The sequence below is a fragment of the Acanthisitta chloris genome, unplaced genomic scaffold (genome assembly GCF_000695815.1).
Source record: "Acanthisitta chloris isolate BGI_N310 unplaced genomic scaffold, ASM69581v1 scaffold8389, whole genome shotgun sequence".
NCBI lineage: Eukaryota > Metazoa > Chordata > Aves > Passeriformes > Acanthisittidae > Acanthisitta > Acanthisitta chloris.
Window position 1 is genome coordinate 10588 of NW_008691008.1, and position 15221 is coordinate 25808.

Genomic DNA, 15221 nt, shown 5'->3' on the forward strand with positions numbered 1-15221 from the left:
TGTTCACAGCCAGGTTGGATGAGCCTTGAGCAACCTGCTCTGGTGGGAGGTGTCCCTGCCCAGGGCAGGGGTTGGGGCTGGGTGATCTCTAAGGTCATTCCAACCCCTAAAATTCTATTATTCTATGATCAGCTTGATGGATTACTTAGCTATCCTTTGCCATTTTATTAATAATCCTCCCTCATTTTATGGATTTAAAAAAAATTGGAGTAAGAAGAATAGCTCTTTGGTAGAGGAGTAAATTGTGCTTTTATACATCTCAGAACTTAAAATTTGTTTCTGCTGAGTCCCTCAAATACATGTTTATGTAAAAATAATATTCCCTGATAAAATGCATATTCTTTGTATGATTTGCTTGTGTAGCACAGATTCAAACCTGTTACTGTCTCATTTCCAGACGTTTGACAAATGTTTCCTGGGTTCTTCGGAAACAGCAGATGCCAATCGAGTGTTCTGTGGGCAGATGACATCTGTGTACCTTTTCAGTGAGGCTCTCAATGCTGCTCAGATATTTGCCATTTATCAGCTTGGTCTGGGATATAAGGTACCTTAGAACTGACTTTCCAAAATTCAAGTCTACTAAGACTCTTTATGATTTTAAGAATGTTGTGAGATCTTCGTGTCCTTCTAAAAAGTGTTTGTACTGTTTAATTTTTTTAAACTCTTCCATGTTTGTTCCATAAACCTATGTGTTGCCTCGCGATCTACAAGTGTTAATTAGCTTCTTATAAAATAAAAGTCATGGTGTTCCTGTTTGCTTCTCAAATTTCCATGTTGGTGTTTGAGAGAGGGAGAACAGCCCTGGGACCTCTGACTGGGACCTCTGCCTAGGTTCACTTTTTCACTGGGACTGAAAATCGAGTCTGATGTATTTGTTTTTGAAATGTTCCCTCCTGGTTGCATGTTCTACTCTGTTTTTGTCATGTGTGAAGTGGGTGCTGAGGATTAGTTTTGTTGCAGTGATTTATGGTTTGTTTTGTTGCAGCCTGAGGGGCACTAATTGAAGGCTGTTATTCCCTAGCAGCTGTACAAACATACGCTGGAAAAGATGGTTCCTATTCTATCTGCTCCTCAATTATTAGTTCCTTCTGAGTGAGCTTTGCTGACAGACATTCTGTTTCCGGGCTAATGTGTTTCCTTTGCCTTACCCACCATTTGGGCAATGACACTCTTGAGTCAATGTTCTCATGGGACCCTTTCTCTATGAAATATTGCTAGAATAAAGTAGCAATGTTATGGTCATTTTTTGGCAATAGTTGTGTTCTGACCTGTATCTTCAATGTTCGTAATCTGATTTCTTTTTTTTCTTCTTTCCTTCCTCAACCCTGCTTCCCAATCCAGGGAACATTCAAGTTCAAGGCAGAAAGTGATCTCTTCCTCGATGAACATCACAAACTGCTGCTGTATGATGGCAAACTATCCAGTGCTATTGCTTTTATGTACAATCCAAGGGCTACAGATGCACAGCTCTGTCTCGAGTCGTCCCCTAAGGACAACCCTTCTATTTTTGTTCATTCACCACATGCCCTCATGCTGCAGGTATATCAGCATTTTCAGAGGTTTGGAGGGTACAAATGATTTCTGTTTGCAAACGTAGAATCCGGTATCGTAGGGATTTGCATGAGATAGGGAGTTAGTTACAGGCTGGAGTTTTTTTGGGGGGGGTTGGTCCTGCTGCTGCCTCTGCTGTATCTTGAACTAAAGCAGATGCACAAGAAAAAAGTTACAAGCTAAAAATGTCAGTGTTACAAAGGCTGTGTTAACTTTAAAAAAACCAAATCCTTCTTCATTTCTGGCACGTTCTCTCCCCTACAGATGTTACATATCTCCCATCCTTTGCCCTGCTGATAGGAAATCCTTTTCTTCTCTGTGCTTTAAATGCCTTCACCTGTTCATTGGTCAGAAGCTTTTTGTGTGTTCTGTTCTGGAGTTTATTACCAGAGACTTGTTTTGGAATTTCCAAGCCACCTCCTTTATATTCCTCTGAGGCTCTACACTGTAGACAATCTCTGAAGCAGTAGGTCAGGCAGACTGGGCATTTAGTGTGGCTGTGGCAGCCAGTTTGTTTTTCTTGCTGTTTCTTTTTTATCTGAGGGTCATACGGTTTTTATACTGAAGAAATAAAATGCTATTTTTGACAAACCATTGAACAGTTTCTGAAGGAGATCTCCATGTTTCTTATTTCTTTGCCAGGATGTGAAAGCAGTCTTAACACACTCTATCCAAAGTGCCCTGCACTCCATTGGAGGAGTGCAGGTGCTTTTCCCTCTCTTTGCACAGTTAGACTATAGACAATATTCATCAGACAACATCGACACAACTGTTTGGTGAGTGCATGTACATATTACGGTGTTCTGTTCTTTCTTTTCTCTTTGATTCAAGGGAATTACCTGTTGCTTTATTCCACAGTAGTTTGCATTGTCTTGTGCAGCAATAAATTATGTCGAGGAAAAAAGGTGGCCTTGTTACAGGCAGGACCTCAGAGTGATGTGTTTATTTGCACCCAGCCTTCTCTGAGAGTTTCCACAGAATCAAAATGTACACATGTTTTATACTGCACAGTTTTTCGGTGTAGCAGAATTACAGACAATTTTCTTGAGCTTTTTCTTGTCATGGAGAAAATTCACTGGGGAAACCTGCAAGAGAAACTCCAGGCAGGATGAGATTATCAGCTACATGGTATCATTCCTTGGATTTCTTTTTTGTTTGTTTGTTTTTATTTTAACCATTAGACCTTTTGGAAGATACTTAGTGTTACTGTTTTGGAAGTTGCTTAGTGTGACTGCCAGGCTTTTCCTCTGGTTTGAGCTCTGTTTTAACTCCATCCAACTTCTGAACATCCAGGCACAGGAGCTGCTGGAGCTCCTAATTTAAAGAGTATCAGTAATAGCAAAGGGATTGCTTTTTAGAATTCTGGTTTGCTCTGTTGCAGTTGTGGTTTGATGCCTCTTTAAAGGTGATCTGTATCCATGTTGTTGCAAAGAAGGGATGGTCACAATGTTCCTTTGGTCCATTTGTACATGCCTGGGCATCTTCTGAGCTGGCTCCGACCTGGACATCAGGGATTTGGTTCAGTTGCAGACTGGCCCAGCAATAGAGAAGTTTCCAGCTGGCTAAGGCCTTGCTCCATAGGCAGTAGTGCTGTGACACAAGGGGCAGGACATGAACATTCCTTCTGGCAGCAGCACAGGTTTGAATTAGCTTGACCCAATAGTAAAGCTTTGTCTGGTTAAATTCTGCTCCTCTGAAAGCTGTAGGAAGCAGGATGGTCTATGCTGCTGATCTTGTAGGGATTTGTAAGTGAAATATGAAGCAGAGAGAAGTATAAGTTTAGCTGTTGCCTTTCTACAAGAACATATGTTCAGAAGAATTTTGTTGTTGCGTGATTATCTCAGAATCATTTCAAGTTAGAAAAGCATTAATGGAAAACCAGAGGTTGGAGTTTTCAAAATTTAAATTGTGGTAACCACATTCCACTTTGTGGACAGATTGGAGCTATCAGGGGCTGGATGAGCATTTATCTAGCATGTTAAATGTATCTCTGGGCTGTGTGAGGGAAGTGTTAATTTGGAAATACTTTCTGATTCATTGTAACCCTCTAAAACTTTTACTAAACATGTTTTTCAGTTCAACATTACTGTCGTTCATCATGGAGTTGTTGAAGAACTCTATTGCTATGCAAGAACAGATGTTTTCCTGTAAAGGCTTCCTTGTGATAGGATACAGCCTGGAAAAGGTAAAGTAAATGCCTTTTTTCATGTCTTACATTGATCTTGAATTATTTGGAAAGACTTTTCCTAGGCTGTTTCCCTTGGCTTTCCTTAAGCAGACCCTCTCTTGCAGTCTTCCAAAGCCCACGTTACCAGAGCTGTGCTGGAACTTTGCCTTGCCTTTTCCAAGTACCTAAGCAACTTGCACAACGGGGTACCCTTGCTGAAGCAGCTGTGTGATCATGTTCTCCTTAACCCTGCAATATGGATCCATATCCCAGCACAGGTAAGATTGTTTATTATGAGTGAGGTATCTTATGATGTATTGATTTGGGAGTGTTGAAACTAGGCCAGGACTTGAGGAGTTACAGGTCTTGATTCCCCAGCAGAAATCACACAGGAGTTGTTTGCAGATTCTGCTTTGCTGTATAGAGTTGTCAAGTTTTGCAGACTCCCAAGGTTTTCTGGGAGGTTGGAAACCTGCAGTGTTCTGCAGGACAGAGTCAGAATCATAGAATCAGCTGGGTTGGAGAAGACCTCCAAGATCATCAAGTCCAACCCTACTGTGGTCACTAGACCATGGCACTAAGTGCCACATCCAGTCTCAGCTTGAAAACCTCCAGGGATGGTGAGTCTACCACATCCCTGGGCAGCACATTCCAATGTCTGAGCACTCTCTCTGTAAAAAATCTCTTCCTAATCTCCAACCTAACCCTCCCCTGGCAGAGCTTGAGTCTGTGCCCTCTTGTCCTGCTGCTGATTACCTGGGTGATTCCTGGAGTCCCTGACCTAAATCGACAAGGAATTTTGGATGGGTTATTTGGCAAAAACTCAGCAGTTTTTAAGAGGAAATTATCCTGGATGTCAGATTTGAAGTCTTCATTTAAATAGACAGTGAATATTTCTGTTTGAGTGAATTTGTGCTCTCTGAGAATGTAAAACTTTGATCAAAACTTGCCAGTTGGTTCTACCTGAAACCTCCTTCCCAGCACTCTACATAATGAAACTTTTCATCAGCTTGCAAAGCTGTTAAGAGCTTTGTGACTCAGCTATGCAGAGAAAATCTATTTCTTTAAGGCATTTTCATGAATGAGATTTAAGAATTCAGTTATCTGACACGTTGCAATTGAGGCCTGATGGTTTTTGGTCTCCTGCTTGGGTGCTGTAGGTTCAGCTGACCCTGTACACTTACCTGTCTACGGAGTTCATTGCCACTGTGAACATCTACGGCGCGATCCGGCGGGTTGGGACAGTCCTCTTGGTCATGCATACCCTCAAGTATTACTACTGGGTGGTGAACCCTCAGGATCGCAGTGGAATAACTCCCAAGGGTGTAGGTATGTATGTGGATGTTCATTTTTACTCCTCAAAGCTGATGTTTTGTATGGAATCTATAGAGTAGAAATGTAAATACTCCAGAAACAATTGCCCTGTAACAGTTGGAGCTCTTTGTCCTGGAAAGGTTTGTTTTTTTCTCCCAACCTGATGGAAACTTTCTTTGGAAGTCATATCCTCTGTCATCAAACACCAATGTGGACTAATAGGAGGTAGAAGTGGTCAGAGAAATGGTGTTGGAAGTGTAGAGCTGTGCCTGGGAGTGTGGTCTCTTTATGGAGCTTGTTCAAGTACTAGACAATTTTAAGTACTTCTAAGGTATATAATAGCAATATAGCTAAAACAAGGCACACTGAGCCTGTCTGACAGGGACAGGGATCTGAATCTGGAGAACTGCTTGAAGACCATGCTGAATTCAAAAGTGAACCCACAGTGAAAGAGCTAATGAGGAATTTAGAGCAGGTGTTTTGTACTTGCCACTGCCATGAAACACAAGGCAAGAATACTGACCCTAAGGAAAAAAGCAAAAGGAATAGCTGCTTGACTAAGAAATCCAGTACTGTGAGAGGAACCAGGAGATGTGAAATGTGCACCAGCATAACTGAAGTGCAGGTGGGACTGACACAGGTTTTATGGGGTTGGGGACACAGCCTTGACAAAGGGAGAATAACTTGCATCTCTGCTGTTTTCTGTAATGAAAGGCTCTGGAATTTCAGAGAGAAGCAGGTGATGAAAGAGCTAGATACTGAGTGCTCCTTAGATCTGTCCCACTTGCTCCCACCACCTTCTTGAAATGACCAGCCCTTCCTGTTATAGGGTTGGAAAGATTGGTCTGTAGTATTTTGCTTCCTATGAGAAGCAAAGCAAATGTATTTTCTCTTTTCTTTTTACTGAATACTTGGATTTACTTAGTTTCTGAGCTGGTTTCTTGAGCCTGAGGCAATGGGTATGTGTAGGATAGTCTTGACAATGCAGTTTAATGACTTATTTTGACCAGACAAGTTTATTTTGAAGGTAACTGTTCCTAAACCAAATACCTGTGTGCCTACACTTTATGAAAGAAGACTCATGTGATCACTTCCCTTTGCTGTTTGAATTGCTTTTCTGTGATGATCAAGATCATCAGAACTTCTAACCTGTAAACAAATGTAAAAACTCTCCCCAGCAATGTATTTGCTTTCTGTATAAAAAATCATTAAAAGAAAAAAAGATCTTTAGAAGAATTTAGAGGAGTTTAGAAAATGTTATTTAATAAAAATCTGAGGAGAACCTTACTGGGCATTTTGCTCATAAAAAGTGATAAAACACATTACTGTTTGGTAGTCTAAAATAGAGGAAAGATAACTTTGCTTAAATTGCCTTCTTCACCCAGAAAATGCCTTTATTTTTCTTTTTGTGACAGTCCATTCAATGCTAACAGCCCCTGTTAATTTGTGGTTCATATATCTGCTTCTCTGTTGTAGATGGTCCACGGCCTACTCAGAAAGAGATTTTAGCCCTGCGAGCATTTCTGTTGATGTTCATTAAGCAGCTGGTGATGAAGGTAGGATAGCTTTCAATTATGGTAGGATATTTCAGTTCCCTTTGATAAAAAATTGCTCAATGTGCTGTAAACATGTTGAGTTTTGTAATAGTGAGTTAAAACCAGAAAAGACATGTAAGGTGCATCTTTTTGTTGTGGCTCTTGCCACAGATAGCAGTGCTAAAAATGCTTTTTTCTCCCTTTTAAGCTGTTTTTATCAAAGCACGAGCTGTTGAGTCAGTTACTTAGAAATGTTTCCTACTGGGGAGATAAGTATTTAATTTCTTGGGGTTGTTTTTTTTCCTTTGGCAAGAACAGTATTGCCTACATCATGAGTGCTTAAGGGCTACAGAGCAGCATTTGAGATTATGTGCTGTGGGTCAGTGGGACAGAGGATAAGAAAGACTATCAGAAAGTTTCACAACTGTTTCTTAGACGTTAGAGGGATACTGAAAATCAGCAGCTCTGTTGCTTAGAAATTCTTCTTAACCCTTTCCTACTGTAAGCTCTGGTCTCTCTCTTATCTCCCTTCTGTAGACTGACTTTTCTGTCTTTGAATCTTACCTCTCTTCTCCATTCTTCCTCTGAATTGCTGAGGAACCAGTGAGCTGTCTGTGCTGCTACCTTTAGCCCCAGTGGTATGGAGGAGGAACTACCAGAGAAGCTCTGCCCTTGACTCTTGTGCTCTTTCTTTAAAGTGGATGTTCTGCAATTGAACTATCAGGGACAATTTATCTTACCAAACTCTACAAGACCAAGTCCCACACAGGTGTTTGATTACTCCCCACCAGAGGGATCAGGGAGAGAATCAGAGGAGCAAAAGCTAGTTGTGAGTTGAGGTAAAGACAGTTTAGTAGGTAAAGCAAAAGCTGTGCATACAAGCAAAGCAAAGCAAATCAAGAAGTTTTCACTGCTTCCCATGGGCAGGAGGTATTTAGCATCTCCAGGAGAGCAGGGACACATCATGCATAGTGCTTACTCAGGAGGACAAATGCTGTCACTCCTGACATCCCCCCACTACCTGCTTCTTCCTCCCACCTTATATCCTGAGCATGATGTCATATGGTATGGAATATCCCTTTGGTCAGGTTGAGTCACCTGTCCCAGCTGTGTCTCCTCCCAATCTCCCATGCATCCCCAACTCCCTCACCAGTGTGGCAGTATGGGAAGCAGCAAAGGCCTTGGCTCTGTGAGCTCAGCTCAGCAACAACAAACACATCTCTGCATTATCAGCCCTGAGCTCAGCACAAATCCCAAACACAGCCCCACACTAGCCACTGGGAAGAAACTCTACCCCAGCCCAAACCAGCACAGCAGTAACAACCTCCTCCATCATAAAAGGCTGAGGTTGATTCTTCAAGTTTTCTGTTTGTACATAGTGGTACAAAATCTTTTGGAAATTGAAATTCAGTTAGAAACTGAAGATGAGATTCTGTACTGGAGAACAAGAAGCAGATGCAGGTGTAGCTAACAGGCTTATAATTAAACTTCCAGGCCTACATTTGAATCCTCTTTGCTACCTTAATTTAATTCTTCTATTAATAGGAAGCTCTCAGTGCAAATTGACTGTGTCAATTAACACGTGTTACTCTAACAAGTTCATACACTGTATTGCTGTTTACCTTATTTTTGTGCCTGTGCTAAAGTTGTCTTTGATAGCATTCAGTGGGTGTTTCTGGGGCAGGGAAAAAGCTTCCTTCCAACTATGAAGCTGTATCAAGTGAAAACAAATTTGCCTTGTGGTACTTGCTCTGTTCTATAATCAGTGCTTGTAATGATGCTTTTTTTTGGAACACTGCTTTTGTCCTAGAAAGATGATAGTTTAAACCTGTTTATTTTTAAAGGACTATGGAATCAAAGAAGATGAATTGCAGGCTATCCTCAATTATCTGCTCACTATGCACGAGGTAATTTTTGATTTGGGGGTGTGTGTGTGTGTGAGGAGTGTCATACAACTGCTCTCTGTGGCCACCAAATCCTTCACCCCTCTCCAATTTAACCTCCTCTGTGCCACCAGATGGCTCTGCAGGGGGAGCAACAAACACTGTCCAACTCCTCAGAGCAGTGTGATGATATGCCAATATTCTTGCAGTGATTTAAGCACCATGTTCAATGTTAGCTTGAAGTTCATTAAGCCAGTAAGTCAAAATGGTTTCTTATGTTGTTCTGCAAACCAATTTACCAAGCAGAAAAACAGATGGTGACTTTAAAAAAAAAACCAACACAAAAAGTCAAAACCTTAGTTTAGGCTAAGTAATATTTTTTGGGTTGTTTTTCCTCTCCTTTTTATTTTGCTTCTTAAATAAAGCAATAAAATTGCAAACATGCTTTAAAAAATAAAGATGTGTGTTAACAGCAGCTAAGAGAAGCATATAAACTTAATTGGGAGAAAACGTTGGTTACCACTGATACATCTGCATCTTCATATTTTAGCACCAGGAAAAGGCACTTCATGCCAGATGCAACATCAAAGACAAGGGAAATGGGGATATAAATCTAGCTGATCTCATCTCTGTGAGGGTACTTAAAATGGGTAAAATAAGGAATTAATTGAGATTCATTTCAAGCAGTATGGGGTTTTCTTTCTTTACACCTATATTTTCCTTTTCTTCTCTGTGCTGGTCACTACTACTTGGTAGTACCATAGTTAAGCAGTTCAAGTCATTCTGCTTTATGTGGAGAAAAAAATAATCAGATTTGTGGTAACATCTAAGAGGAAACTAAAGTAGCAGAAGCTTTATAGAGCCTTCAGAGGAGGGTGAGATGCTTTAAATACCTTAACAGTTTGCATGTTCAAGTCTAAAAGGTCCATGAGTGCTGAACCTCATGGAATTGTCTGACTGTACAATCACAAACATCAACACAAAGTACAGTTCAACCTTCTTACAGTGCTCATTCATCAGTGACAGCATCTGCAATTTACACTGCTCATGATACCAGCTGAACAGAGTTGTTCAGGGGGGTGTAAAACTAGTTTTCTAATAGAAGAAGAATCAGAATACTCCAAAGTGTTGGACAGTTGGGTTTTGTGGTGGTTTCTTTGTGTTTTGTTTTAAAATAAGCTTTCATTTTAATACCACAAAGAATGGGAAAAGAGTTCTATTTTGCTGCTTCTTAGCTTATTTTTAGTTACAATGACCTTGGAACATATTGATAAACTGTAGTTTAGAGTTCTTCAGACTAATAGTGGAGGAAACTTCACTGAGCAGCTTGATTTGCCCACTTGAAATGTTGTCTGTGGCAGGTGGTGGTTTGTGGGTTTGTTTTGGGATTGAACATGAGAAATTTTTCACTAAACACCACCCTGTGCCCCAGAAAATGTGCAGCAGTTTATTTCTAGCTCCTGTTAGGACCAGGAAATGCCCATGCAAACAGCTGAGCTTGTGTGTGGAAGGAGATAGCACAGTCCAAGTGCCCATTCCGTGGGAAAGGTTCACATCCCAGGCACACAGACTTCACTTAGCACCCTCAAAAATAAAGTGTATTTTTTCGTAGTATTTTCTCTTGCACTTGCCTCTCCATTCTATTACTCCTTTCATCCTGGCCTAATTGATTTGGGCCTTACTTTGCTATTACTCTCCACATCACTTTGGCGTATTTGGTAGTGATTCTTTTACCCAAAAGTGCGTTGAAGCTTACATGGATTTTGAGTTCAAATTTGTACCTTTTCTTCAACAGGATGACAATCTCATGGATGTCTTGCAGCTGCTTGTTGCCCTGATGTCAGAGCACCCTGGCTCTATGATCCCTGCATTTGATCAGAGGAATGGATTGCAGTAAGTTTCAGGTTTGGAAGTGGGAGAAAGGAAGTAGATTCTGACCATGCTGCTGCTTGTGAGAACTGCCATGAAATCTGAAAGGGCCTTGTCAAGTGTGTGTTGCAATCTTAAGACTCCTCATCTTGAGATATCTTTGTGTCCAGGTGTTCATTTTGGGTTTATTATCAATGAGGTGGGTTGTTTTCCATGTTTCCAAGCTGTCAGTCATGCTTAAACTGGGAGTGGTCAATCTCAGTCTGTACATTGATGTCTTCATCCACTAGCACTTGGTCTTTATCCTCCATTCTTACATGTGTTTCAGAACTGAAATAGGGCTGACAAAAATTGTTTCTAATCTTTTTCTTTTCTTTTTCTTTTTTCCCCATGGGACTTTTCTAAGAAAAAATACTTTGTTTAAATTCAGCACTTTGTGCTGTGCATTGTTCGCAATCTTCTTCCCAACAAACAGAAAAAAATAGTGTTTATTGGGAAAGAAAAGTAAGGAAAGCAGCAAATTCTACTAGCAGTAAAAGAAAACCTGCTAGGAGAGTAAGTTATGCCTTTGATTTTGTCCTGTGGCTCTCAGAGGGTGGTGACATTATTGAACTTTTCTAATTCAAACTGAACCTGCCCAGACAGAGTGGGGAAAAAACTGCAACAGGCAAACAAATGCAGGAACTATTCCTGGAAGGATATGTGGAGTAGTAATTCTCTCCCAGTGTGAAGACAGAGTCTGATTTCATACATTTTCTTGCACCTATTAGTTAACCCCTATTTCTACATCTATTTTTTTTCCAGTTGCCCTTTCTCAGGAGACAACATTCAGGCATACTCATAATTGTTTTCTCCCCTTTTTAGTGCTAGGCTGATTTTTATTTTTTTTGCCTCAGATTTGATTTCATTTGTATGGTAATGTATTATATATGGGAAACTAATAAAAGCTCTAAATAATAAGGAATTTGAATGTCATGTTGGGTCTGCAGTGCAATACATTTGGTTTTATTTAACAACTAGCAGTAGATGTTTTCTTTTTTTATTAACAAGTCTGAGCAATTCAGTGTGAATAGTGAGTCCACTGTGAGAAATCACTTTGTATTCTTGTCTCATTTGTTATACTCTTTGCTCCTGTATTGTCTCCAGTCACTTAATGGATTGTTTGCATGCTTTTTGATACCTCTACGGTTTGCAATTAAGGCACCATGTTCTTGAAATTTGCTAAGAATTTTACAAAGCTTTAGGAATATTTGGAGTTCCTTTGAAATTAAAAAATTAGAACTAACCAATCTAGTGAAAAAATTGAATAAGGAAGTATTTTTTTTCCTGTAACCCTGATACTGTTCTGTTAAGCAGAGAAGTGGATTTTATTGCTTCCATGTGCATTGTAGACTTGCTTATCTGTTTCCTTCTATAGCTGCTGTGGTTGCAGCTTTCTCCAGGATATTATTTGTTTTAGATAACTGGTTTTTAATCATCCTAAGGTTTTAACTGTACATCTGGTATAGAACTAAATTTTTGTGTGTGTCTTAGCTTATTGTGTTAGTATTAGTAATATTTTTGGGTATGTAACATGAAGGAATATGTAACTAGTGATGAGTGCTCAGTTTAGCCTCAGATAAGGCCTAAAAACTTGAAGTACTTTGAACTCTTTATAAGCAGCTGATTTAAATGCCATGGTGTGACATGTGATGTTTTTGGGAAGACTCAAAAAGAGTTGAAATTAGGTGGGGTTTTGCCTTCCCCCTAATCAAGTGATACAGATATCTTCAAAAGTTGTACCAGAACATGTTCATGGTGAAGTCTGAGTCCTGTGCCTTCTGTTCCACTGTCATTCCATGGAGCATTAGGGAATTATTCTGGGTTTTTTTTCAGAGAAGCCTTACTAGTCCATGGAGGTCTAAGCTAAATCATATTTCACAATTCAAAGATGAGCTAAACACCATAAACCATAGCCCAGTTAAACTCAGACAGGACATGGTCATAAGCATTTGCTGTCTAAAAAGTAAGGGATGATTGAAATGAGATGTAACAAACAGTAAGAAGTCTTATGTTTCTATGGGAGATGTAAAAGGATCAAAAACTTGGATTTGTTATTCTTCACGTAGACATGATTCTTCACATTATGAAGAGAGGCTAAGGAAGTTAGGGCTGGAGAAGAGAAGGTTGTGTAGAAACCTCAGAGCACCTCAGATATTTATTTTATATATATATGTTTGATATAATATGAGACCACATATATATTTAAGTAACTATACATATATATATGGTTATATATGTGGATAAAATATGTATATCATATATAAACTTTAAGTTTATGCCACAAACTGTTGTGCCATTAGCAGAAATGTCCTGCTGGTGTTTTGAGTCTTATTGATAGTCATTCCTTTAAATCAGGCTCAGACAAAATTTATTTGCAGCCTACTGCAACTGCAGTTAATTTTCATCCCCAAAATTGCTGTGTTTTTCAGATTTTTAGGAAGCCTTGTGTTTTCTCCACTTAGGGTTGTCTACAAGCTCTTGGCATCACAGAGTGAAGGCATCAGGGTGCAAGCTTTAAAAGTGATGGGATATTTTCTAAAGCATCTTGCCCCAAAGTAAGTACTGAGTTAGGTCTTTAAACCTCACAAAAAAAGAAGAAAAAAGGTAAGTGGTGACATATCCATTCTCTATATTCTTTTGTGTATGTATTGTTCAATGTGTGTATATACACACGTTTTTATGTGAAGGGAAAAAAGTTGTGTTTGGAGGTTGATCACTAAAAGGCTTCACTGAGTAGGAACAATTCTCCAAGTGCCTTCCAGTTTGTTTGCCATGAATACGTTTCTGATGTGGTGGAATTGAATATTGTTGCCACTTGTGTCCAGGCATTATCATTTCCTTACCAGGCTCATTTAGCACTTCCTTGCAGTTGGGCCTCCTGTTTTTAAAGTGCTCCTTTCCCACTGAAATCAACAGCAAAATTAGAGTTCTGAGACTGAGCCCCATGTTACTTACCTAGAAGTAGATTTAATGTATCTCCAGTTGACTGCACTAGTAGGTAACTATTGAGATCATTGGTTGCATTTTTGAGTGAAATGAGGCCAAAAATGCCCTTTCCTTAGTGTTGATCAAGAAGTCCCCAAGGTTGTGTTTCAGCTTTTTGGGCCCATGGGAGAGTGGACCTCATTTATGGAGAAAGTTATCTGTCTTCAGGGGATGATTTGTCCGTTCAGAATCTTCATCCTTGCCCTTTTCCCTAATCAAAAGTGAAAGACTTAAGGAGCAAAGAAAAAAAAATTGTATCCAGTGATTTTGGATTTCCTGAGGTACATTTTAAAGTTTATTTTCCCCTGAAGCAAGTTGAATCCATAAGTTTATTTTATCTTTCTGTGCTATTTTAGGAGAAAAGCTGAAGTCATGCTTGGGCATGGATTGTTCTCTTTGTTGGCTGAAAGGCTGATGCTTCAGACAAGTTTATTCACCATGACCACATACAATGTCCTGTTTGAGGTAAGTAATATTCTGTAGTTAGGATCCAATCTTTCTAATTACTTGTAAGACATTGTTAGAAAATTGCTTACATATTTGTGCTGATAAGTTCCAGATGACACTAAACCTTAGCGTGATGCAGCTGAGTGCTGCTTTTTTTCCTCCCTAGGCTCACTGCTTGAGATTTTTCCCTCCTCCTTAACTTGGTTATGCTCATTAGGAACGATTCTAGATCATGAGTAACCTGTGTGTCTTGAGCAGATGCTCATATGTATGTGGAATTTTATTTGCAGCAGTGATCTTGCCTTATGGTGATTGTTTTGGTGAGGTTTAGCTTTATATTCCAGTGTGTTTTAAATAGCAGTATCCAGTTAAGAGAGAAAGCAGAAAAAATAGCTTAGAATGTTTGGAATAGATGATGAAGGAAGACAGTAAGTGGGTTTTTGGTTTTGGATGATTTTTAGAACAATGGTGAAATAATGATTGTGCTGTATCCAACTATTTCTCACTGAATTGTCTTTGTGAACATTGATATGGCATCTTCCTTCCTTCCTTCCTAGATTCTGACTGAACAGATTTGCACTCAAGTGATACACAAACAACATCCTGACCCAGATTCAACAGTGAAGATACAAAATCCTCGTAAGGATGATATGCATTTTGAAGTTCTACCATAAAAATGTCTACTCAAAAAAAAAAGAAAAAAACAGCCCACCAATGAAAGAGCATTTTAATTATATCTCCCAGTCTTATTTCTGATCTCAGTTTTACATTTTCTGTGCATTTAGGTGGAGTTCTGTAGGAAGTATGTCTCTCTAGCTTTGTGAAAGGCATTCTATGTGTCTAAATGTGTATGTAGTTTATAACTCACCTTTTTGGCTGTGCAGTCATGGTATGAAATGGTTTTCCAAGACTTTACATGCACAGGATACTTTGATTTAATACATGTTAAGGTTCCAGCAAAATTCTGATTGCATTATTTAGTGATGTCAGACTAAATTACCTGAAATGTGGAAGCGGCTTTCATCTCAAGTTACATTCAGTATGACAGCACGAGATGGAAAATAGTCAAAATGTATCTGCTCACTGTTTTGGTTAGCTTACTTTATGGGAAATATCTTGATATGAAACTTCAGATGTCTCTTGAACTAAGGGAAAATACTGATCTCCTTTCCTGAATTATATACATCATCAATGTGCTCTGTATATAACACAATGGACTTATCATAGCCTTGGGAGGTAACTTGTTTTCTGGAGAAATAATAGATTTTTCGCTTTCATAGAATCCTAGAATTTAAGGGTTGGAATGGAGCTTAGAGATGATCCAGCCCCAACCCCTGCCCTGGGCAGGGACACCTCCCACCAGAGCAGGTTGCTCAAGGCTCAGCCAACCTGGCTGTGAACACTGCCAGGGTTGGGGCAGCCACAGCA

At 39.6% G+C, this 15221-nt stretch overlaps 1 protein-coding gene across 1 annotated transcript in view; it reads left to right on the forward strand.

The window, feature by feature from the left end:
• Positions 1-15221, forward strand: part of LRBA (LPS-responsive vesicle trafficking, beach and anchor containing) — a 142111-nt gene that overhangs the window by 7224 nt on the left and 119666 nt on the right. The window contains exons 7-18 of the mRNA XM_009082076.1: positions 398-544; positions 1342-1539; positions 2194-2327; positions 3628-3736; positions 3844-3996; positions 4879-5047; positions 6509-6588; positions 8412-8474; positions 10246-10343; positions 12824-12916; positions 13703-13811; positions 14351-14432. Coding sequence (XP_009080324.1) covers positions 398-544; positions 1342-1539; positions 2194-2327; positions 3628-3736; positions 3844-3996; positions 4879-5047; positions 6509-6588; positions 8412-8474; positions 10246-10343; positions 12824-12916; positions 13703-13811; positions 14351-14432 — 1435 coding nt within the window. The remainder of the gene's footprint in view (positions 1-397; positions 545-1341; positions 1540-2193; positions 2328-3627; positions 3737-3843; positions 3997-4878; positions 5048-6508; positions 6589-8411; positions 8475-10245; positions 10344-12823; positions 12917-13702; positions 13812-14350; positions 14433-15221) is intronic.